Source organism: Cynoglossus semilaevis, chromosome 8 (genome assembly GCF_000523025.1).
Source record: "Cynoglossus semilaevis isolate Cse_v1.0 chromosome 8, Cse_v1.0, whole genome shotgun sequence".
Taxonomy (NCBI): Eukaryota; Metazoa; Chordata; class Actinopteri; order Pleuronectiformes; family Cynoglossidae; genus Cynoglossus; species Cynoglossus semilaevis.
The window spans coordinates 5,989,719-6,011,934 of record NC_024314.1 but is presented as its reverse complement, the minus strand read 5'-3'; the positions used below and the strand labels follow the sequence as shown (position 1 = coordinate 6,011,934).

The window sequence follows — 22,216 nt, the reverse complement described above, 5'->3', positions numbered from 1 at the left end:
AATTTGAAATTTTTACCTACATAATTGAGCACTGCTGAAACAGTATATGTCTATAAACATATTTTAGTGCATATAAATGTGAGGCATAAGGATGAGATGAAGGAACAAATGAAATGTAATCAAAAGAATGTTTGGAACAAGCCTTAGGAACTTAGGAACGAATGTTTGGAACAAGCCTTAGGAACTTCTAAAGAGTTGTTCATTTGTGTGCTAATGATTTTGAAATTTAGGAAAGGGAGTCAGCCTCTGTTTTGCTTTTGTAAATGATCGAAGTTGGTTACGTTTATGGACTAAATGAATGTAGATACCAATCAAATTGAATTACCCACTTAAAACGAATGTATTTTGTTGTTTTTTGATCACTTGATCACCAAAAATGAACAATTAGAAATCAGAGCAAACATGTTTTTTTCTTTGCTTGGTTATAGTGTTGATCTAGCTCCATCTGATTTCTTATCCTTTTATTAAACTGTTAAAAAAAGGAGAGAAAAATCTTAAAACATTTTGACTGCAGTCTGTGGACGTGTTTCCTCCCTGCTCTCACAAATCCTGTAATCCCTCAGATTTGGTTCTGTTGGGATTACAGCAGACACTCGAAGTCGTTGCAGCGGCTCACGTCGAGCAGTGAAGTACTTTACTGCTTGGCCACCTGACGTGGACCCTCTTCTTGTCACCGCCAGGCTGCTCTTAGTCCATCCAGCGTTTAGTGGGGGGCGGGGCCGCAGGATGTGACGTTCGGCTCGGACACTAGGGCGATCCCTCACTATTCCCTAATCAGCGCTCGTCAATGCTAATGTTTGGTCAGTCGGATTTCTGTAAGAATGGCTGACTGATTCCATGCTGTACGGCTGCAGTGGAAACCGAATAGAAGTATCCGAGTTCCGCAGCTATGGATCTAACTTTTGCTGTAGCAGCAGTTATCTTCACGCTTCTCGCCATCGTCGCTGCAACGTTCCTGTTGAGCGGCTCCAGGTCTGCAGCGAGCGTCTGTTCCGGGCAAAGACTGAAGGGGTCTGCAGCAGGAAGGGATCAACCCGAGCCAGAACATAACGGGCATTTACCGAGGGAGAAGGAGGTGAGATGGTGAGATGAGAAGAGTTCTCACGGTCACCGGTATATAGTCGAGGCGGTGCATGCTGTAAGTTTACTTCATGTCTCTGGACAACTGAAAAGGATTAAGTTACCAAATACAGGCTTGGGAGCCGTGGGGATGTTTTTGGTTCACCAAATAACATTTAATCTTTCTAAGGCTAGCAAAAGACCTCTCAAAGCCACTCGAAACAAGTATTTGACGTCACTATGTGCTGTCAGTGGCATACTGTTGTTGGGCAAAGGTCAACCCTAACCAATAAAAGCCAACTGTTAGTTTTTTGTCTTCAGCTGCTCAAAATGTCAATACAAGTGCTATGCAAAGTAGGGATGCACGATAGTATGTGTTGATAAATGCATTAAAAAACCTCAGGAGATGAATTGATTGAGACCAAATAGCTATTTGTCGTTGTCCAACTAAATCTGACCCTTAAAGCTCTGATACAATGAGAGCTCCTAAAATGTACTTTTTCTCACCCCCAGAATGAAGAACCTACTGAGAGCCTTGATTTCAGCGGTGAGCACCTTCATAAAGTCATGAACTGTTGTACTTTTTTTTTTTAAAAATACAAACATTTCCAAAGATTTTACCCTGATGTTAATCTGCTTTATTAGATGACATGGAGTCAGATTCCGACAGTTCCATAAAGTATGTTCCAGGAAAGGCACGATCCCATCACTTGGAAAAGATGATGTCACAGGAGGAGCTGGACCAGGAGAAGAGGTTAATAAAAAGTCCAGTGTACAATAACAAGCTCATAAGTCATTTTTAACCTTTACATCAGTTTTGTTTAGCTGTTCTTCATGTCCTCTGGGGGCAGCAGATACCTGCTTTATATCCATGAGGTCTAAGTGAAGTGATCACAGCTGTCCACACTCCTTTCCAACCCCATCCCCAAATTAGATGTGTTGATCAGGCATGTCAAAGCGGGTGTTGATTGAGTCTCCAGACATTAATCTTATTGGTTATAAAATGCTGTGAACAGAATCAGCAGGTTGTTAAACCTATGCACTCTTCTGCCACAAGGAGGAGTCATAGCACCATGATGTGTTATAGATAAACAGTAATATTTGTTTTACTTTAGCCTAAACAAACAATGTTTAAGATTTAGGAGTGGTTCCATATACCATCTGTGAGAATGTTTGTTCAAGAGGGTGTTCTCATTAGACTTCTGTGCCAGGGGCAGCTTTGCTGTTCACAGGCGTGTACTCAAAGAATAACTCTGTCTCGAAGTAGTAGCTGTCAATACCTGCGTATAAAAAGTATACAGATTTTGTTTTTTCTCTAAACAAATAATGATGTTCATTCCCAATTTTTCTGTGCGTGTCATTCAGAGTGCAGCAGGAACAGTTGGCTGCCATCTTTCAGCTGCTGAGAGACAATAAGGATACGTTTGGGGACGTGTCAGAAGGAGACATGGAGGAGCAGCTCAAACTCTACTCTATTTGAGACTAGTTTGCTCTCACCGTCTTCAGTACAGAAATACTTCATAAAGTCTGTTCAAAGTATTCAGCACTCCTGTAATCTCAAGTTTTTTATCTTTTTAAGAATCAAATATTTGGTCTTTTGTAGTAGTTGACAATCTGATGTGTACATTAACAACTTCACTAAAGTCCCCAACTAAAAATATTAACCAACAGCCCAAATGGATAAATGTGTGTTAGGGTTTTGATGTCAAACACTGGCATTCCACAATCAGCCTACGCGTGATAATGTTTTTGACCAACTTTGCTTTTATGTTGACACGCCTTTGATGTGGCACTGCTGCAAGGTTACACAATGTCAGGATATTCATTTATCTGTAGTTCCGTCTCCTAAACATTCCAAAGACTCTCTGTGTCTGGACTCTTCAACTATCATTCCTCCAGTAAAAATGATAAATCTGTCTTTTTGAACCACATTGTTACATTTTGTGTTTGGTGAATCCTGGCTGGAAGTGACATCGCCACATCACCCTGACAGGCAGCAACAATAGGCTAAATGCATTGTGGGTAATCATTTGATCCACATCTTGACTTTCTCTGAATATAAATCTAGATTACCTCACTATGTGTATTCGGTCTATTGGCATTTGCTCCTTTATTTTTTACATTTTCTTTTTTATTATTCTTTAATTTTTTCACACAGTCCTAGAGGCTCATCTTTGCCAATTTGTCAAAATGTTCCTGTTTAATCAAGTACAGTAAGACTGTAGTAGGATTATCAGTTTTCATGATTTTTAAAACTAGTATTTCAATATGTTTTGCTTTCATTTGGATTCACATCTGTTTCTTTTCTTTTTTTTGTAGCATTAGTAAGTTATTATACATTTCTGTGACTAAAAGTTGTAATTAAAAAAGGACAAACATTATTGCTTTAGATATGAATCACACGTTTGAACTCTTACAGACTTGCCAGACTGAGACCTGTTGTGTAATAAACCACACTGGTGTGTATTAAAAGTTTCTGTGTGTGTGTGAGTATTTGCTCCTTAATTCATATAGCTTTGTAGCCCTGCCCAGTCACCCTGGCTGACTCAGTTTCTAAAACTCGTGGTAATCTGTAAACACGACCGGGGAAGGACAGAAAACTCTTGGCTTCCTTAGACAGAAGTTTATAACCTGTTCTTTCTTTCTTTTGTTTTTTTTTCAAGATGCCAAGATCCTTTTTTATATTTTTTGTGCTTTCGCTCAGCACTGTGCTGCTTGTTTTCACATTGGGACATACGTTGAAAGACATTCGGTGAGTGGGATTTCAGCCATTTATGTTTATTTGTAGTAGATTGAGCAGCTCAATACTACATGGTAATACAACGGCTACTATTTCTAATCCACTGAACTCTCTCCAGTCATGTTTTCAGAGAAGTCGATCGTTTATCCAAAATGTCCACCACAGCACTTGCAAAAACTGACGTCTCATTGAAAACCAATGAAACCTCTTCAAATGGAGCTGTGGCTGAGACCCCCATGCCCGTGCTCTTCAAAAGTTCCTTCAAGAGTGCTCCTCAATGGATCTTTGACAATGTCTACAACCAAGATACCCCAAGCAGACAGACAGTAAGCTCCCTGTGGATGAGTCTGTGTTAAATGAACTGTGTGTGAAACTATCCTTGCTGACTTGAAAAGTCCTATTTCCTGGATCAGAGTTGGGTGTGCTGGTACCACTTTTGTTTCACAGAAATACTGATATATTTTCAACATACCCACAGTGAAACTAAATAATTCTGAGATACTCTAAATGATTTACCTAAAGTCTTTATTCCTTTTTCAATGTTTATTCCTACATTTTCAGACATGTGCTCAGTCTCTGCAAAACTCTCAGGATGACAGTTTCAGAAAGTCTTTCCTGCCCAACATCAGGTTGTTTCTGCACAAAGATAGTATAAATATGAGCGAGTGGAACCGGCTCTCACACTACAACAACCCTTTTGGTTTTATGGAGTACAATTACAGTGGTAGGCACCAGTGAGCATTTGGTTACTTTAGGATTTATATTGGCCCTTTTTGCAGTGGTGTGTTTTCTGGGTTGCAGATGTAATGAATGCAGTGAAGCTGATCCCAAAGCCTAAAGAACCTCTGCTCGTACCAAAGCCAGGCAGCGATGGCTGTGTGCGCTGTGCTGTGGTGGGCGCCTCCGGGATTCTTAATGGCTCTAGAATGGGGACAGAGATCGATTCACATGATTATGTCTTCAGGCAAGAAAGAATATTAAATTTTAAAAATGTTGTTTTTCAGCATTTACTCTGCATTTTGTGCTAATGTTTCACAATCAAAAGGGTCTGAAATATGACGTATCACAATGTCAGAAATATGTTTCAACCTGTCAGAATTTGAACCATTTTTCATTCCCTTTTTTGTCCAGTCAACTATTTTGCTTCTTTATTTTGTCTCACACTGAACGTTCTTTGAATGACTTGATGCATAGAGGTCATTTCATGTGTATGTTTAAGTCTGTCTCCTGCTTTGTTTTCTCACTGCATTGCACAAACCCAGCAGTGGCATCTATTCACGCATTTGAAGGGTTAAGACCCCTGTTATCACCAGCATTATTCACAGGTGTCACACATGTCACTTTTTATTAAGACAGTGAGAAAAGGGAGGGATGTCAACATAGGTGCAGCACCGGGATGTGTTAATGTGATGGTAGTCGGCAAATATCTTAGATGCTGAATATTTTCTCAATTGTAGCATAGCATCTTTGCACATGTTGTCTTTATTAGCTGAAAGTGTTTTACTTTGTTTGGCAGGATGAATGGTGCGGTCATCACCGGGTACGAGGAGGATGTTGGAGAAAAGACATCAGTGTATGTTCACACGGCGCATTCCATCACTGCCTCAATGAAGTTCTTTAAGATTTACGGATACACATCTGTCCCCAAAGATGAGGTACTGAAACTCTGTGGTACTGAGATGGTGTTGTCATGGTTTGAAGAAGACCCTCACCTGTCCTCCTTTCCTTCTTTGTCCCAGGGTATCATACATGTGCTGATTCCTGAAGGCTTGTGCGATTTCACTTGGCTGCAGGCTCTCATCAGAGGAGAAAGAGTCACTACTGGTCGACACAAGAACACCGTGTAAATAATCACACATTTTCCACCTGCAAGGTTCAGTAAAATGGAACACTGGGAAAAGTTTGAATTGTTGCATTATCACACTTTTTAAAATATATAGCCTAAGGTAGTGGAATGGGAGCACAGTAAATACCAAAATATTGAATAGCATTCAATAAAGCAGAACATTTTTAGATTTCTTCTTCTTCTTTTTTTTTTTTTTTGGTGGTGTATTTTATTGAGACTTTCCTATTTGGTAAAAGCTGACAACAGTTCAGGTCATTGTACTCTTCCAGATCCACCCAGAGGACTGTGTAGTCAAGGTTAATCCAGTTTAACCACAACCACCAGAGGAGTGTTAATTATATGAACACAAATTCACAAGTCTCTTCCTGTCATTTAATCACAAATGCACTGTTGTGTTTTCAACCATCAGACCAAGGACGTTCTACGCTGGACGGTACAATGTGAGCCGCTTCTATGTTCTACACCAGGACTTCCTCAGATATGTGAGAGACAGGTCAATAATCTTTTTTCATTCTAAACCAAAAACATATAATCTTAAACACTGCGTCAGTAAATATCTGTGTATTTATGTAGGACGAAAACTACAAAAATTAGAGGTTACTTGTGGCAAATTGACAACGAACTGTTTTGATGCAATTAGTAAACTAATTTGAAAGATCAACGAACTGTTTTGATGCAATTAGTAATCTAATTAAAAACAAAATATGAAAGAATCTGGGAAATGAAACGTCCAGTCTGCACCGTATGTTATGCAAATTAGAGGAAACGAGAGACAGCCAATCAAAACTATGTTTTTTAATAGACGCGGGCAATTCAAACAGATATCTAATCATAGGGAAGCAACCAGACACCACAATAAACAGAAGACATTATGGAGTCCAGAGTCGGGATATTCGATTCGTTTATGAAGTAGCGTGTCATAAACATGGACGGTAGTTCAGATATACTTTTACTAGACACATTCCAAGAAACAGTTGGAAAGACTATTAGAGAAACGAACCTGTGGCAATTTTGAAACGTCGTCATTCAAGTTAAGGTAAGCAGACGAAACATTTATATTAGCTAAACGGCTAATCTACGAGGCAAAAATACCTACTGGTATTTATTACGACGTCGTATACCTAGGTATACCTTAATACATTTTAAAAAATGTATATGCTTAAATAATTTGTTCCCAGAAAGGTATACTTAAATATAATTTATAATAATAAAATAGCTTCCCAATATAATACAATAAAAGCCCAATGGAGATTTAATAAACAGAGTTGAGTTAATGTTATAAGTATGAAAATAATATAAGCATTGTTTAAATATAATCTAAATTGTGTTGCCAAAAGTACTTTAAATTGCCTTCAATTGACTTCAAATAAGATAATAGTATTTTTAAAACTAAATTGGAGCTAAGACAGAGTCGCTATTGAGTCCATTAAGACCAGATCAATGTTAGTTTATATGTAGAAGCATTTCTATAATAACAGTGACGTCCTGATACAGATTCCTTCTGTCACCTCACCTCAACGAGTCACACTGGGCCTTGGTCAGGCCAACCAACGGAGCATTCACCCTCTTCCTGGCCCTCCACACCTGTGACACAGTAAGTTACCTGAGTATTATTGAGGCAAACCTGCGCAGATAAATACTTTTGGGAAATTCTGTGTGAAAAAAAAGCCAGTAGAACAATATCCTTTTGTTTACAGCTATGGGGAAATGTATTTGTCCTGAGAAACTTGAAGTTCTTTGATAAGTGTATGCAGCCATTCATTCATGGATTCACAGGTCAAATGTATAAATATGTGAAAAAAAAGGAAAGAAATATTTTACACAATATAGATTGTTTGGTATCACTAGTGCATATTGTGAGATATTTTTCCATGAGAATATATACAAAATTGTATTATCCCAATTCTCCTTGTTCCCAGGTGAATGCATATGGATTCATTACAGAGGACTATGAGAAATACCCCAACTACTATGTGGAAAAGAGTGTTAAAACCCCAGTTACTATGTACATAAATCATGACTACATCCTGGAGATGAAAACATGGCAAAAACTACACCAGAGTAAAATAATAAAACTATACCAAAGAACAGACTCAGAAACAGAGGCAGGGCAGCCAAAGTCACCGTAAGGTAACGTTTGTTCTTTACATAATTTGGTGTTTTATTTTGTTAATTGAGTATATGCTTATGCTCAACTCAACTCACACGCATGTATCGCAGTTTACCACATGGTGTCGTTGTTTTACGGTTTACAGCGCCTCGAACGTGTGTTCTTGTAAAGTGTAACGCATACACAACATTGTACTATATTACAAAATCATCGAAACGAAAACACGTTTTTAAGAACGTTCCCCATCAAAGTGATAAAAGTTAGGTTCATATTAAAGATACGATCTTTGTATGAATGCAATTGAACAAGATCTCCAAAGAAGTCCAATCATGCATTGCGCCGCAGTGTGATTCGCTATACTAAAATTAAAGTAAGCAGTGGTTTGTTAACACACATATTCCGAGGCTGTGGTGAAGATTTAGTTGTTTAAAATGTCCTAGATATGTTGGATGTTTATAGTTTACTAAAGGTACTACTGTATATAGAAACGATATTATCTATATTTTCAAATGATGACTATGCATTAACTGTTGTTTACCACACAGGGTCGCTGTTCTGCAGTTTGCAATGGTGGCGTTCTTGTTAATGTGCTAGTAAAACAAACTCATACAGAAGATTAAATTTATGACCCGATGCTGTATTTTGTAACACTACCAATATTTAATAAACTAACTTTAGTAAACCCACTAATATGTTTAGATATATTAAAATAAAAAAATGTTTGCTATGATTTACACAGTTTAGCGAAACCCGAGTCCCATGATGCATTGCGCAGCAGTCCAAAGAACTCGTCTACTATATAAAAGATCGATTATATCAATATTAAAACTCGAAAATATCCACGCGAGTGCATTTATTTTGTAGATAACTAGAATTATATTATATTTATGAGTGGAATAGTAACAACCCGTGACCTAAAATGATGTTGCTGTACGTCTAGATGGCCTTTGCGACGTTGTTAAGGCAGTTCACTCTTGTTTCTCTTCAGATCGTATAAATCTTTCGCCTTTTACTAAAGATTTCCGTGGAGAGGAACAACAAGAGTTTATCTCAATTTTTTGATGCCCTGCTAACGCGGGGCTTCCTTATGCTGTTGAATGAAACGACAATTAAACGGTTCTGCTCAATTTGCTGATGTTATACGTTGTCCTTAACTGGCAAATGTTAACAATGCAGAAACTTCGTAGTCCGCAGTTTGCGTTGGTTATTTAAGTCGTTTCAACAATGTGCAATGTCATCGTTGATCATCAATTATGATATAAATATATTTTATTTAAGTACTTGTTTTAGGAATACAAAATTAAACATGTAACTTGACAACTGTCAGAAAAAAATACGTTGTTTTACACAAACGTTGGTTTCCGATCAACGGGTAACACTATTTTTAGCTTAGCTACTCTTCCCGAATATATTGAAAGTCGTAGAACAAAGGAAATCCTTAAATAGGTCTGTAGTTGATACTGCTGTGATCCAGCTCCAGTTATGGGTTTACAGGAAATTCTCCACAAAAGTACGGCAGTTCGCAGGGACGAGAATGGAAGATTACAAAGCAACACATTGTAGCCCGGTTTTAGAAGTTTAAAAACTTATGATATTCGTATAAGATGTAAATATTGTTACAGTATTCGCCAGAACAGAAAACAGATCATCACTAACTTGATGATTTGAAAGATTTTGTTGTATTTTTTGCAAAAAGAAACAATATTATCTCAGAAAATCAAAGGCCTGTTCTTCACTGAGTTTAAAATAAACTTGTTTAACGTTAACCCCAAAACGTATGACTACGCATTAACTATTGTTTACCACACAGCGTCGCTGTTCTGCAATCTGCAATGTTGGCATTCCTATTAATTTCCACACGTGCTAGTAAAACACTCATACAGAAGAAACAGTTAAACATTAATGCTGTATTTTGTAACACCAGCAACATAGTACAACTGTTAACTCTAAATAATGGTTATATATTTTAGAAAATAGCTGGTTTGTGATTGTATATATTGTAGTTTAGCGATAAGCGAGTCCCATGATGCATTGCGCAGTAAACCAAAGTAAACTCATCTACTATATAAGAAATCGATTTTACCAACGTTGAAACTCTAAAATATCTGTGAGAGTGCATTTATTCTTGTTTATTCTATTATTTAAGTAATTTACATGGGGTCCTTACAAGGTTAAAGAATGTAACCCATGAGCTAAAACGTTGTTGCCGTGGATCTCGATGCCTTTTGAGCTGTAAGGGAGGCAGTTCACTCTTGTTTCTCTTCAGATCGTATAAATCTTTCGCCTTTTACTAAAGATTTCCGTGGAGAGGAACAACAAGAGTTTATCTCAATTTTTTGATGCCCTGCTAACGCGGGGCTTCCTACTTTTGTCAAAAAAAAATTCCAAAACCATCTATAGGGGTGCTAAGCTAAAGGTTTATTGAAAACCGAATTCTGAGTGTAGTCTAGTGGCAGGTTGGAATTGTTGCGGTAGAGAGAGCTGTCCCCGCAGAGCAGAAATCAAACAACAAACCGCAAAAGGCAGCTTTTTATCATTGCAATATTGTTGAGTGTTGCAACCATGGATGATTTTTCTCGAAATGTGTATTTGTTTGTTTTATTGTGTTGAGTTTGAAATTTAATGTAGTGTCACTTTAAAAAATTAAAGGCACTCAATCTGATAACTGGGACGCTTTAGTGTAACTCAATGCCAAGGTTCATTTTGTGAAATTATCATTAAATTATTTAACCGAACTGAATGAAACGTACAGCTTTATAGAAAACAATGCAACAATATGAATGTAAGACAATAATGTCTTTTTTTAATATGATGGAGTCTACAGTGGCGTACGTATGCAAGGTTAAAAAACGAGGCAACTAAACACATTTTTATTAGTGTACATATATAGACAGTAGAGGATATAGTACACACACACCGCATTAACAGATGCAGTAAACCCTTTAAGTATGAATCCCTGCCCTTCCTCCCTGCTTCATCCCTCAGCTCCTCCCGTTTAAAACGTGACACACATCAGTAGTGTGACAGGTCACGTGACGGCCCAGCGTTGATCCGGAAGGAGGGAGGGGAGAGAAGTAAAGGGAAGGAGGAGGCGCAAGGGGAGGTAGAGGAGGAGAAGGAAGAGGAGGAGGGGGCGGCTGATGTTGCTGAGAATCCGGTGTCAGGTTAGCAGAGACGGCCATAGTCGCACTGGAAAACGGAAATTGTGAGCCTTCAAAACAAAGGTTATAAAAATATATGATAAAGTGTACATTATTTTATTTGTTTTTTATCATATGCACAGTGCATCACTTATTCTTCTGCCCTGCAGGTATTGCTAACCCTCATCTGAAGGCCCAGTTATGTATATGTTCCCCTGTGGTGGACTGTTGGGATGTTCTGACTGTTGAGTGGTAAAAGATATATACAATATTGAATAGCAAAATTACAAATTAAACAAATTATTCACTAAAATAGCTGACCATTGCATTAACAGTGTTAATAAGCTGTTGTTTTTTTACTTCTTATTCCTGATATTATTGTCTATCCATCCATCTCTCTCCGCTTATCCATAACCGGATCTCAGGGGCAGCAGTCTCTACGACCGCCACCTAAATCACACTACACTGCACCAGCCCCTCGTGAACCTTCCTGTGGGTGGTGAATCCACTGGAAGGCACCAACTGCCCTAACCGGGATTCAGGAGGTGAACCATGGGGTTCAACATCATTAACAGAGACACTGCCCCTGGGCCAAAGCACCACTGATATAATTGTTTTGTTTGTTAAATATTGCAATACACATGACTATTGTACCATGTACAGTATAACACTTTCAAGTTTTTCTTACGATATACAGTATTTGTCTGCTTATAAAAAATAAAACTAATCCTGATAAGTTGTTTGTTTTCAGGTGCTTTGGTGGTCACAATGAGGCTGTTTTGTTAATTACTTTTGAAACCAATTGGTTAAAGAAATGTATTGTGCTTGTTTTCTACTCTAGTAACAAGTAAATAAAGATAGCTACTGACATGTTTAACAAGTATTGATGGACAAGGGACTTCTGTGTCGCTTAATAAATACAGGCGTTTAATGTTTTAAAACAGTAACCGGAAGTTTATCCTCCATGTAGTAAACTTGACTGTAGCTTAGTGAGCAGTCCAGCTCGCTTGCATTCCTCCTCTCTCCTAAGCCTGACGGCCAGAGAAGAAAGGAGGTGGGGGAGAAACAGAGACATATTATTATTCACAACCGTGTTGGATTTTCATGACCCACGGAGGCGACTCACACCGGGCGAAGCGCAAAGAAAAAGGCCAGGATAAAACAACCACGTATATTCGAGTCCGTCCTGCGTTTGGATCTACAACACCGATTTATAAAAGGCGTCTTTTTCTTCGACAAAGACGGGACTGTGTGTGTTATACGTCTGCGTAGGTCATCTACCGAATAGAAAAGCAGGTTTGGTGAAACAGTCTGGCCAATGGTTATTATTCCTCTGTTTTATATAAAAAGGAGGATTTACAAGATGGCTGATGACAGCTAGCCCTAACAAGGACAGAAGAAGCGACGTCCCCTTTAAGATTAGCTGGGTGTATTTTGGTATCTATATCAGTTGAATATATAAATATGGCTGCTTTAAAAAATAATGACGACCACACACCCCGTTGACAGAGAGCTTCCTTGTAGGGCAACGGTGCCAGTGGAGTTTATTATTTATCTGTAACCTGGGCTATGGTAGAAAATGGTGAGGTGACGTCGGAGTTAATTTACGCGATTTAAATCGAGATAAGGAAGTGGAACAATTATGTTGTTGTTGCTGTTGGCCACAGGCTGAGGCGACGTTCCGTGAGGAGGCTAAAAAAGGCCAAAGTAAAAAGAATAATTTACTAGAGCAGTGTTTGGGGAAAAATAAGAGAAACACTAGAATATTTGATAGATGTGTCGGAGGGGGGAGAAACTGAAGGCTCTGCAACAACAGCAGCCAACATTCCTGCGGATCCTAAAAGCCTTTGTTTTGTGCGCAGGAGCTGGACTAGGCTATGAAAAACGATTAACTATGCAGTAAACAGCCCGGTAATCATGATCCGGGTATGATTTGTTTTAGGTTTGTTGAGATTATAAGGCCTTTTGTTGTCGACAGAAGACCCGGCGGAGAGGGAAAAGCCTAGGCCTTGTGTACAGATATGCGCTCTGTGCCACATCGCGGGCGTGATTATTATTATTCATCACCGTAGAAATGTGGCTTTTTACGGCAGACTGAAGCTCTGGAGGAGAATGTGTCGCTAATCTGACCTGAGAGAAGGTTGGTTTCCTGCCTGCTATGTATAATTAAATCGCTGGTAGAGACTTATTTATGATTCCGTAGACAAAAGCAGTGCGCTGCGTTGATTATTCAGATGATTCAGGCGTCCTTGAGTTCCCGATAAAACAGATTCAGGTGTAAAAATATAACAATCCGTTTTATGTGTTTTATGAGTAATCAGGGTGTGGACTATGGCAGTCCTTCCTCATGCTTTTTATGCTTTATGCATTTGTTTGGTCCTCCTTCAGTCATAATCTAAGGGTAGAGTAAAGGGAGGGAGGAAGGAAGGTCTCAAGGTAGGGGGTTGAGTAGTGAGAGGATCAAGTGTCTCTTCATGACCACGTTGAATAATTGTGTAGGTGTTTAGTTTTCTGTGCCTTGTTTGCGTTTTATGGTTTACCTGTAGCTGACAGGCATTCAGGTTTCTGAAAACCTATAAAGACACACACCCACCCACTCACACATAGCTGTAAAGGTAGGCCCAGTGTGTGTGAGTGTGAGCATGATTTAGTGGAAATTACAGCACTGTTTACTGTAACCGTTGTAACGTCAGCCCTTGTAGCTTGTTGATATCACCTCGCCTGAAGCCTTCTCTGGACAGTTTTCTTTTTGGAATTTGCCTTCTTGCTGCAGCAATAAGTAATACTTGTCATCTTGTCAGGGAGACGCAGGAGTCTAATTTGGTCATAAGGGTCAAAATACACACTCTGATCTTTCGGGACAGAACCAGGTCTGTTTTTATCTTTTTTGCTCAAGACTTTTTTTTTAGAGTGTCAGGTTTCCTGTGAGGCCTAGTGGTGTGGGAAAAGTGGAAAAGAGTAGTGTATGCCTGCCTGCACCATGATGGCCTCTGACATGGCTGAGACGTGGAGGAACTGTTTTGAGGAGGAGCTCATTTGCCCCATCTGCCTACACGTGTTCTCAGATCCCATCCAGCTGCCCTGCAAGCACAACTTCTGCCGGGGCTGCATCAGCGAGGCCTGGGCCAAAGACTCCACACTGGCCCGCTGCCCCGAATGCAATCATGCTTACACGCAGAAGCCCAATTTGGAGAAGAACCACAAACTGTCTAACATAGTGGAGAAGTACAACGCCCTGAGCGTGGAAAAGGCCACTACGCCAGCATTGCAGTGCATCCTGTGCCGCCGTGGCCCGCCACTCCCAGCAGTTAAAGTCTGCCTGCGCTGCAATGCCCCGTGTTGCCAGTCTCATGTCCAGACACACCTGCAGCAGCCGTGTTCCGCCCTGGGGCACCTGTTGGTGGAGGCGGAGGCAGTGAAAGCCTGGACCTGCCCTCAGCATGATGAGTACAGGTTGTACCACTGTGAGGCCGAGCAGACAGCAGTGTGTCAGTACTGCTGCTTCGCCCGATGCCACCCCAGCCATGGTCATGCTGTCACCGATGTGGAGCTGAGACGCAATGACATCAGAGTAAGAATGATGATACAGGGTTATTTGTTGTTTTTTGTTGTAGAATTCACAGAGGTCAGTGGTAAACACCGAACCACACTTTACTTTGGTTCCTAGGAAAACAAAATATGTTTCATTATTGATTTCATATTCCACCAACCAGAACCTACATAAATGGGTCAAGACATTTATACACCTTTCTGTTTTGGTAGCAGAAAATGAACCTAGTTATTGTCTTCAAAAATCCTCAAACTGAATTGGACTGAGCATCAAAATCTATTTATGCCCTATTGTCATTTATTTTGATTATTTTATAAATATTGGTTCAAAAGCACAGAAAGATATTTTGATTTCTACAGCCTCACACACTGATGGTTTTCTAATACACACTGTCATTGCAAAGCAAACTGCTCTAAAACAAAGGTTGTATTTTAAACATAAATAGAAGTGACTCTTGTGTGTTTTTCAGATAACCAAACTCTATGACATAGCATATAGTATATAGTTGTATAAATTTCCCAGTCCTGTAAGTAATTGCCTGCAGACTGTTTATCTCAGCCAGTCTATCCTCTACAATTTTTAGTTGTGATCCACTCCAGCCCCTTCTCATCTGTTGGAATGACAAACAATGCAGTTGAGCGTGGAACAATGAAGGGCCCCTTAGAGGGCCTTATCTCCCCAGCACAGGTGCATCCTAGCTCAGGGATCGCCACTTGTCAAGGGGGTAGGGATAGAGTCAGGAGGAAGGGGGATTAAAGTGATTTGTCACTGGATTTGTTGGTCTCCTTAGGATTTTTTTTATTTTTTATGAATCTCTTCTTTTCCTAGGGTTTGGGTGCTCTGTGTCGACAGTTTGAAACCCATCTTCCTTTTTTCTTCTTTGAAGGTTCATATGACAGCGACTTTGAGTCAGAGGTTGAAACCTTCGGGCTTCCTTGCAGACTGACTCATGTGTTTCCCACAATTCCATCTTAGGTGTCAACTATGTAGTAGATGGGTGTGTTTCCTGTTAGTAAAGCTATGACTCAGCTCTATGTATAGTTAATCAGAGATCTAGGGCAAAAAAAGATCATTGAATGTTTGCTGGTCTAAGTAAAACACAGTAGAATAAACAGAGTCTAATTCAATCTGGATGTTCTGGTTCTGAAGGCAGTCATCAATTATCATTTCCAAAAGTCTGATGCAACATTACTGAAAGAAATTTGGCATAAACACATGAATCTGTGGCCATGTGTGCTGAGTGACATTTTAAAGGAAGCAAAAATTAAAGCAGGAAGCATGAATAAACAATTGGATTTCATTTATCAGCCCCGTTATCTGCAGAATGGGGAAATGTAGTGAGGTAGATATGTTGGATTATCTCAAATACAGAAATGTGATTGGGATTGTTGATTAGCATTTTTACACCATTACCTTTTAAAAAAAAAAGTTAATACCTCAAATTACAGCCAGACTATTTTTCACTGCCTCTGCATGAACACTCTTAAAATCCTGATTTTTTTTTTTAATATCACTGAACAATTCAAGCTTCCTTCTCATTCATTTTGGTTAAAGTCGTGTCTTTGTTAGCCTGGAGAAAAAGCCCTGGAGCGTTGCTCTTTGTGAAGTGACTTTTTATGAACTTATTGCAGATTTTATGATTTTATGGAAAATTGTGCCTCGGAGGAAAGAACCCTAACTCCAAGTTATGCGACAAAGTCTTGACATTGATTTAAGGCATTCTTAATTTAGTTTTTCTATTTATGTTATAGCTTCACGTTATGACAGTGGAAAATAGTGAAAATCTCAGAGCCCAGGTTGATGTTTCAATGTTATATTTTACAATATAACATTTTAAAAACTCAATACCTTAAATTCATTGGTTACTTCATTTGTAGGTTTCTATTTGTTATGTTCAATGTTAGTCGCTTTGGATAAAAGCACCTGCTAAATGTAATGTAATTCAAACAGCATGTAATCCAAATTATATACAGTAAAAATACCTTACAATGAGCAGAGGTAGAACTCTGTGTCGACAAAATGGCCATTCCTTATAAGAGTGTTATAAATCATCATTAGTCTCCCACATGCTGGCATTTAAAAAAAATAGTTGTCAGCTTTTGTTGTATGTCTTGTTCAATATAGCCATTATTTTGCCCCCGTCAGGAAACCTGTTAACTCTCTGTGAATGCTGTCAGACCAGTATCACCAAATGGGTTGCTGGTTGCGGTCCAGTTATAGGCTGAACCCCAACCTGAGCTTTGATTAATGGGCTGCACCAGGAAGGGCATCTGGTATGAAGATGCTGACGTATCATGTTTGCGGATCATCCTTTGTGGCGATCATGGACACCTTTCTTTACGGCTGGTTCCTCAACACCAGGTGCTAACCACAGACAGATTTTAGGGCTAATAACGTTAATATTCTTGACTGTCCCTCTGTAGCTCTTTCTTTGTGACCAAAGAATACAGCATGAACCACCCCCTACAAACACACACCCACCTACAGTCGCTGTTCTTCACTTCCTGTCACCCACACACAACTACTGTCCCCATCACTTCAGCTCACTCTTTCACACCAGCCTTCTCTGACAAGGACAGACCTTCCCTCCAGCCCTGCTCTTGTGTCTTGTTGCTCTGATGGAAGAGATACTGTGGTGAAATGACAGCTAAAGAGCAACCTTACCCTCTTTATACGCCCCCTTTTCCACCCTTTCTCCCTCTCTCTCCCCCAAAGGTATCACATACATGTGCTAGCACCACTCATCTGGCGTCCACCCCTCACCCACTGTCTGGGAAGCTCTAGATCCTTCGGCCCTGTTTTTCCCCTGGCTTCTGCTCGGCGCCTAACTCAATCAATCAGCACAACCAGGTCACAGTCCTGGATCTAACCAAGCCGTGTCTGTGTGTGTGTGTGTGTGTGTGGGAGGGCCAGAGAGGAAGAGATAGCAATATGTAGGACAGTGGTTTCTAAACATGTGCTGGTGAGGCCCAGGACTGTGCAGATTTTCATTCCTATCACAGCAGCTGATCATGCAGGGAACTGATAAGATCAGCTGCTGTTCAGTGGGTATGAATGGATTTTGATGATGATGATGATGATGGTGGTGTGCATTAAGACCTTCATCCATTGGAGAACAACAGACTATTGACATGTAAGATTAATGAGAGATTTTTTTAAAGCAACATTGGCAGCTGTCCTGAATGAAATCTCTTCATAATTATTTGGTATATTGCCATGGATTTTTATTAGACATGTTTCATCAACTTGACCTTTATGATCACATCATGAAAGTCTGATTGTTGTTTGTTCCCTGTTCAGTCACTCACAGTACACATTCAAACATAACTTTTTAGATGGATTACAAATGTATTTATTGATATCCACAGACTTGAAAAGCATGCTGTGAACATGTTTTCCTTGCATGTCATCATCATTCAGACTAGCACACTAATGTTAGCGCCTAGCCTATGTAGGCTTCTCTGTTCATTCTGGGTTGTGTAGTTCTGTATAAACAATTTTAGCTCAGAACCAATCAACTAATCAGCATTTTCCTCATTAAATATTGAGCTTGCATTGTTCATATCTTACATGAAATATTAATAACCAGAGGGATTAGGGTGTCTGTGTTGATGACAGTAGAAATGGGAGGTAACATAAGGGATTGTGAATCTGACAAGGACAGTTTGTTATGGTGTTTGGACTCTGCTGTCATTTATATGCAATCGTAAAGAGAAATAACAAGTGATGTTGCCACAGTTCCCTGAGCAGAGTCCATTCTGTGAATATGTGCACACCTCATAGAAATGAAGTGCGGCACAGAGGAGAAGAGGTCCGCTCAGGGGAGAGGAGAGAGAGCTTTTTCTGCCACTATGTGCCCATTTATCTATCTCCACTCGCTGCTCGTCACTCCCCCCACATTAGTCCTCACTCACTAAAAACACAAAATAGCTGCTGGTTGCCATGGCAGCTTTCCTCTCCCAACTCCCCCACAGGGAGTTGTGTGTGTGTGTGTGTGTGTGTGTGTCGCATGTGTGTGAGGTTAATTTAGTCAGCTGCTGTATCCAGATATCACAGTTGTGTAGTTGGAATGATGGAGCCGGAACCACGGTCACAGACCTAAAGAGTTTCTTTTCTTTCCTGCAGCAAAGCCTGTTACGACAGCAGGAGCGCGTCGAGGAGCGAGTGCAGGAGATCGAAGAACAGCTTTGCAAGCTCGACTCTGACAAGTGTGTTGTGGAGGTATGTTTTTATGCTCCAGCTCTGTAGGAGTAAACATGAACACTCATAATTTTATCAACTCTCCACCAAACTGTTATGTAACAAAAGACAGAATGAGGTCTGGAATGACTGTCTGTTCCCTAAAAATCTAAAAAACGATGCTCTTATATACCTTTATATAACCTGTTTTTGCTGACAGGATTATGTAACTCACAGTCAATCCACGTGTATGTAGGCCAATCAATTAACTACGTGTTTGTTTAATGTCAGATAAACAAGTGTTGCACAATTAGATGAGTAGCAACCACAGAGAGAAAATAACAATATTAAATGTATTATAGTTCATTGCATTTTGTTATTTAAAAAGAATGCTAAAATTGCCTAACAGCAATAACAATTGAATTGAATTGAATAGTATGAATAAATTGGCCAATGACTTGAATCAAAAGCACCAGAATCCCGAGGTATTTCTCTCCTTGTTTCTGATGGTACTGTTACATGTTTCAGGACAGAGTATGTGAGCTGAAGGAGGACGTGCGCCTGCAGTACCAGCGCATGCACCAGCTCCTGGAGGAGGATCTGGGTCGCACACTGGAGGCTGTGGACCGGGCCCAAGCTCGGTTCTGCCAGGAAAACGCCGCTCAGGTTCTTGTTCTGGGAGAACAGCGGCATGAGGCTCAGAAGCTGCTGAGCTCCATTCACACTGCCTTTGGTAAGGCAGAGGAGCTGAGCTTCATGAAGAACACCAAACCTGTGAAAATCCTCACAGACAGGTGAGAGAACGGTCATCGTCTGAACAGGGTTTTTTATACAGAGCTGATGTTTCCATGCAGAACAGAGAGGAGCCATGAGTTAAGATAAGTTCATCTGAACCTGCTGTATAAAACTAGCTTCAATTGTTTTTGTTTAATTACACAGAAAGTACTAGATTATTAGCCAAAAAAAATGACCTGTTTATTTAAGTGCATTTATCTGTTAACATGGATCCAGACAAAGAACACGTTTACAAAATGAAGTGATGTTTTACAAAAAGTTTTCATGTAATAAACATAAGTTTAGCAGCACTTAGCTGCAGCTAAGGGCAGATCTAGCACTGATGTGAAATACTTGACCGTTGCCACTTGCTGCAGGTCTCAGGCGTGTGTGGGCAGCAGCCTCCCTCCTTACAAAGTGGGGAATCTGAACTCTAAACTGTTCCTGTCTGAAATCTCTAAAAGAGAGAAGAGCTTGAAGAGAATGCTGGAAGGTAGGATCTCAAAAAGTCATTGAATGGCATCCAAGTCCTGATTGTGTTTTATTTTTCTTTTGTTTTGTTTGTTTTTATCTGAATGGTCATTTCTGTCTGGTCTGTTTCAGTTCCCCTCACCCCTCCCTCCAGCTTCCTGCAGTCAGTTCCTGCTTATCCCAGTGGTCAGAGCTCCGGTTCTGGAGCAGAAAAACGGAAACATTCCACTGCCTTTCCAGAGGGAAACGGGAGCTCTGGGAAAACCTCCGCTCCTAGTTTCAAGGACTCCTCTTCCTCCTCTTCTTCTTCCTCCTCCTCTTCGTCATCGTCCTCCTCGTCACTAGCCAAGCAGCCCTACCTGGGCTCCAGCTCTTCTTCAGGAGAAGGTCAGTCCACCACCAATCAGCAGCCCCTCGGTGCCTGTGGTCCACCTCACATCAGTGAGAGTGGCGGGACAGGGGGTGGGAGCGGCTCTCTGACCAACCATCATTCAGGTGGTGTGTTTGGCTCCTCGCACTTTGCTCCCGGTGGCAGTGGCTCCTCACACTCCTCCCAGCAGGCCGTGCTGCCTCAGTACGGCGGCAGGAAGATCCTGGTGTGCACCATGGATAACTGCTACTGCTCCGGAGTGCCCTCCGTGTCGGGCCACCGCAGCCACCCGCCCTACGCCCGCTCTGGCTCCTTCCCCTGGGTTAGCGCCCAGGACTACCCACCTCCTCCTGGCCTGGCCTCTGGAGGTCCGTCTATGCAGGGTTTGGCAGTGAGGGACTGGATAGACGCCTCACAGACGCACAGACATGCAGATTTTTACGGGCTTTATGGGCAGCCCTCAACAAAGCACTATGTCACCAGCTAACAGAGTAGACACACACACACACACACACACACACACACACATTCGGATATAAAGGTAACAAACAGCACATCATTACCAGCTTACTAACTGGAAAAATCGCAAATGCAGTTATACTCTACCAATAATAATATAATGTTTATACACACACACACACACACACACACAAAGAGCATGCACACACATTCGGGGGCAGGGTTAATCTATCTGTGTTTTAATTTTCCTCCTTTCTTCATTTTGGATCAGTGTTTTTTCACGTAGTGTAATATACGTAGAATACGTAAACAGCCAATTACTCACTGGGACACAACTCGGCTCAGCACCTGACGTGAGACGTGAGTTATGAGAAAGAAAGGCCTGAGACACTGATAAGAGAATTCTTCTTCTTGAAATAGAAAGATAATGTCACTGCATTTTTCCCCATTTAACAGTGTTTATCTGAAATGATCACCCTTCTGTCGTACTGTGGTCACTGGTCTTATGTTATTAGCATCACATTTTCTCTGCCTGGCAGACGTTGTTTAAACAGATCCCTTACCAAAGGATCCGTCCTGGACTTTTCTGTCTCCTGATATTTTTGTTTGTTTTTACCATCATAGCATCACTTCCTTTCTTAGTGAGTTCAGGGATGGATCGTACAGCTTGAACACAAAATGCTCTTCCATGGACACCCACGAGGCACATGTGGATGCCTTGGTATGCTTGAATCACAGGCACTTAGGGACTCTAAAAGCTGCATCTGAAGGGTCGTTTGTCCCTTCAGAGCGTCTGGAAAATCAGCGCTTATTGTCTAGCACTCCCTTCCTGCGACCAGGCTTCCGACAGGACAGAAACTGTTCTGACAAAGAACTGTTTTCATTTAGTTAACTATGACGACTTTGTGATTTTTTTGGTACATCACTCAGTGTCATGCTCGTCTAGACTGACTCTGAATTTAGAGGAACAAGGCAAGAGTGAACAGAACAGACCAATTAAGCATCTGCAGGATCTGGTGATGCTGTAATTGTACTTCCTGCAGGGCAAAGATGTCACTTCCTCTCAATAAGCACACAAGCTTTTGGCTTCCTGTTTGCAGCTGAAAGCATGCAAGAGAGAGTTTTTTTAAAAGCACTCAAAAAAGAAGAACAGTGGTTAAAAAAATTGAGTGAAAGAGAAACGTTGTCGGCAGAATTTTTTCATGAACTTTTTCTAAAAGAATGAAACTGGACTTTGAGATGTAAGAAATGGTTCGTCATCCTAAAGAAGCTGATACAGGAGTCGACGTCAACAGGAAAAGGCAACATAAAGTATCTTTTTTGTAAATATTTTGTGAAATGGAAACATTACAGACATGATTTGGAGAAGGGTTCCAAATAAACAAATTTAAACCAATCTCTGCTGTCAACTTCATATGTCTGAAGTCCTGCTGTTTGTTTGTTTTACTTTCAGTATTCTTTTTTTTTTTTTGACTGAATTGCAGCAGAAATTCACTACAGCAGTCCTGTAAAGTTTTC

At 40.5% G+C, this 22,216-nt stretch overlaps 2 protein-coding genes and 2 non-coding genes across 4 annotated transcripts; all 4 read left to right on the top strand.

The window, feature by feature from the left end:
• The first annotated feature begins 176 nt into the window (after positions 1–176).
• On the top strand, positions 177–12,595 carry st6galnac1.1 (ST6 (alpha-N-acetyl-neuraminyl-2,3-beta-galactosyl-1,3)-N-acetylgalactosaminide alpha-2,6-sialyltransferase 1, tandem duplicate 1). The gene is made up of 13 exons (XM_025057446.1): positions 177–1,075; positions 1,573–1,606; positions 1,705–1,813; positions 2,425–4,125; positions 4,361–4,523; positions 4,601–4,763; positions 5,316–5,454; positions 5,539–5,642; positions 6,055–6,138; positions 7,140–7,239; positions 7,565–10,979; positions 11,066–11,147; positions 11,321–12,595. Exons 4-11 carry the CDS (start codon positions 3,952–3,954, stop codon positions 7,772–7,774), a joined length of 1,137 nt encoding a protein of 378 aa, XP_024913214.1. The 5' UTR covers positions 177–1,075; positions 1,573–1,606; positions 1,705–1,813; positions 2,425–3,951; the 3' UTR covers positions 7,775–10,979; positions 11,066–11,147; positions 11,321–12,595.
• On the top strand, positions 8,724–8,837 carry LOC112487439 (U5 spliceosomal RNA). The gene has a single exon (XR_003050501.1). It is a non-coding gene; the product is annotated as a U5 spliceosomal RNA (small nuclear RNA).
• Positions 10,002–10,115, top strand: LOC112487438 (U5 spliceosomal RNA). The gene has a single exon (XR_003050500.1). It is a non-coding gene; the product is annotated as a U5 spliceosomal RNA (small nuclear RNA).
• trim8b (tripartite motif containing 8b) lies at positions 11,921–22,094 on the top strand. Its single transcript, XM_008314296.3, has 5 exons — positions 11,921–14,466; positions 18,571–18,666; positions 19,153–19,418; positions 19,776–19,891; positions 20,002–22,094. The coding sequence occupies exons 1-5, from the start codon at positions 13,861–13,863 to the stop codon at positions 20,724–20,726; spliced, it is 1,809 nt and encodes a 602-aa protein (XP_008312518.1). The 5' UTR covers positions 11,921–13,860; the 3' UTR covers positions 20,727–22,094.
• Positions 22,095–22,216: the final 122 nt, after the last annotated feature.

Bases quoted from the DNA above. Each gene is read 5' to 3' on its own strand.
- st6galnac1.1 (XM_025057446.1), top strand. From the start codon at position 3,952: ATGTCCACCACAGCACTTGCAAAAACTGACGTCTCATTGAAAACCAAT. The intron at 4,764-5,315 runs GCAAGAAAGAAT...TTTGTTTGGCAG, and splicing joins TCACATGATTATGTCTTCAG to GATGAATGGTGCGGTCATCA. The intron at 5,455-5,538 runs GTACTGAAACTC...TCTTTGTCCCAG, and splicing joins CATCTGTCCCCAAAGATGAG to GGTATCATACATGTGCTGAT.
- trim8b (XM_008314296.3), top strand. From the start codon at position 13,861: ATGCCTGCCTGCACCATGATGGCCTCTGACATGGCTGAGACGTGGAGG. The intron at 18,667-19,152 runs GTATGTTTTTAT...TACATGTTTCAG, and splicing joins CTGACAAGTGTGTTGTGGAG to GACAGAGTATGTGAGCTGAA. The intron at 19,419-19,775 runs GTGAGAGAACGG...CACTTGCTGCAG, and splicing joins GTGAAAATCCTCACAGACAG to GTCTCAGGCGTGTGTGGGCA.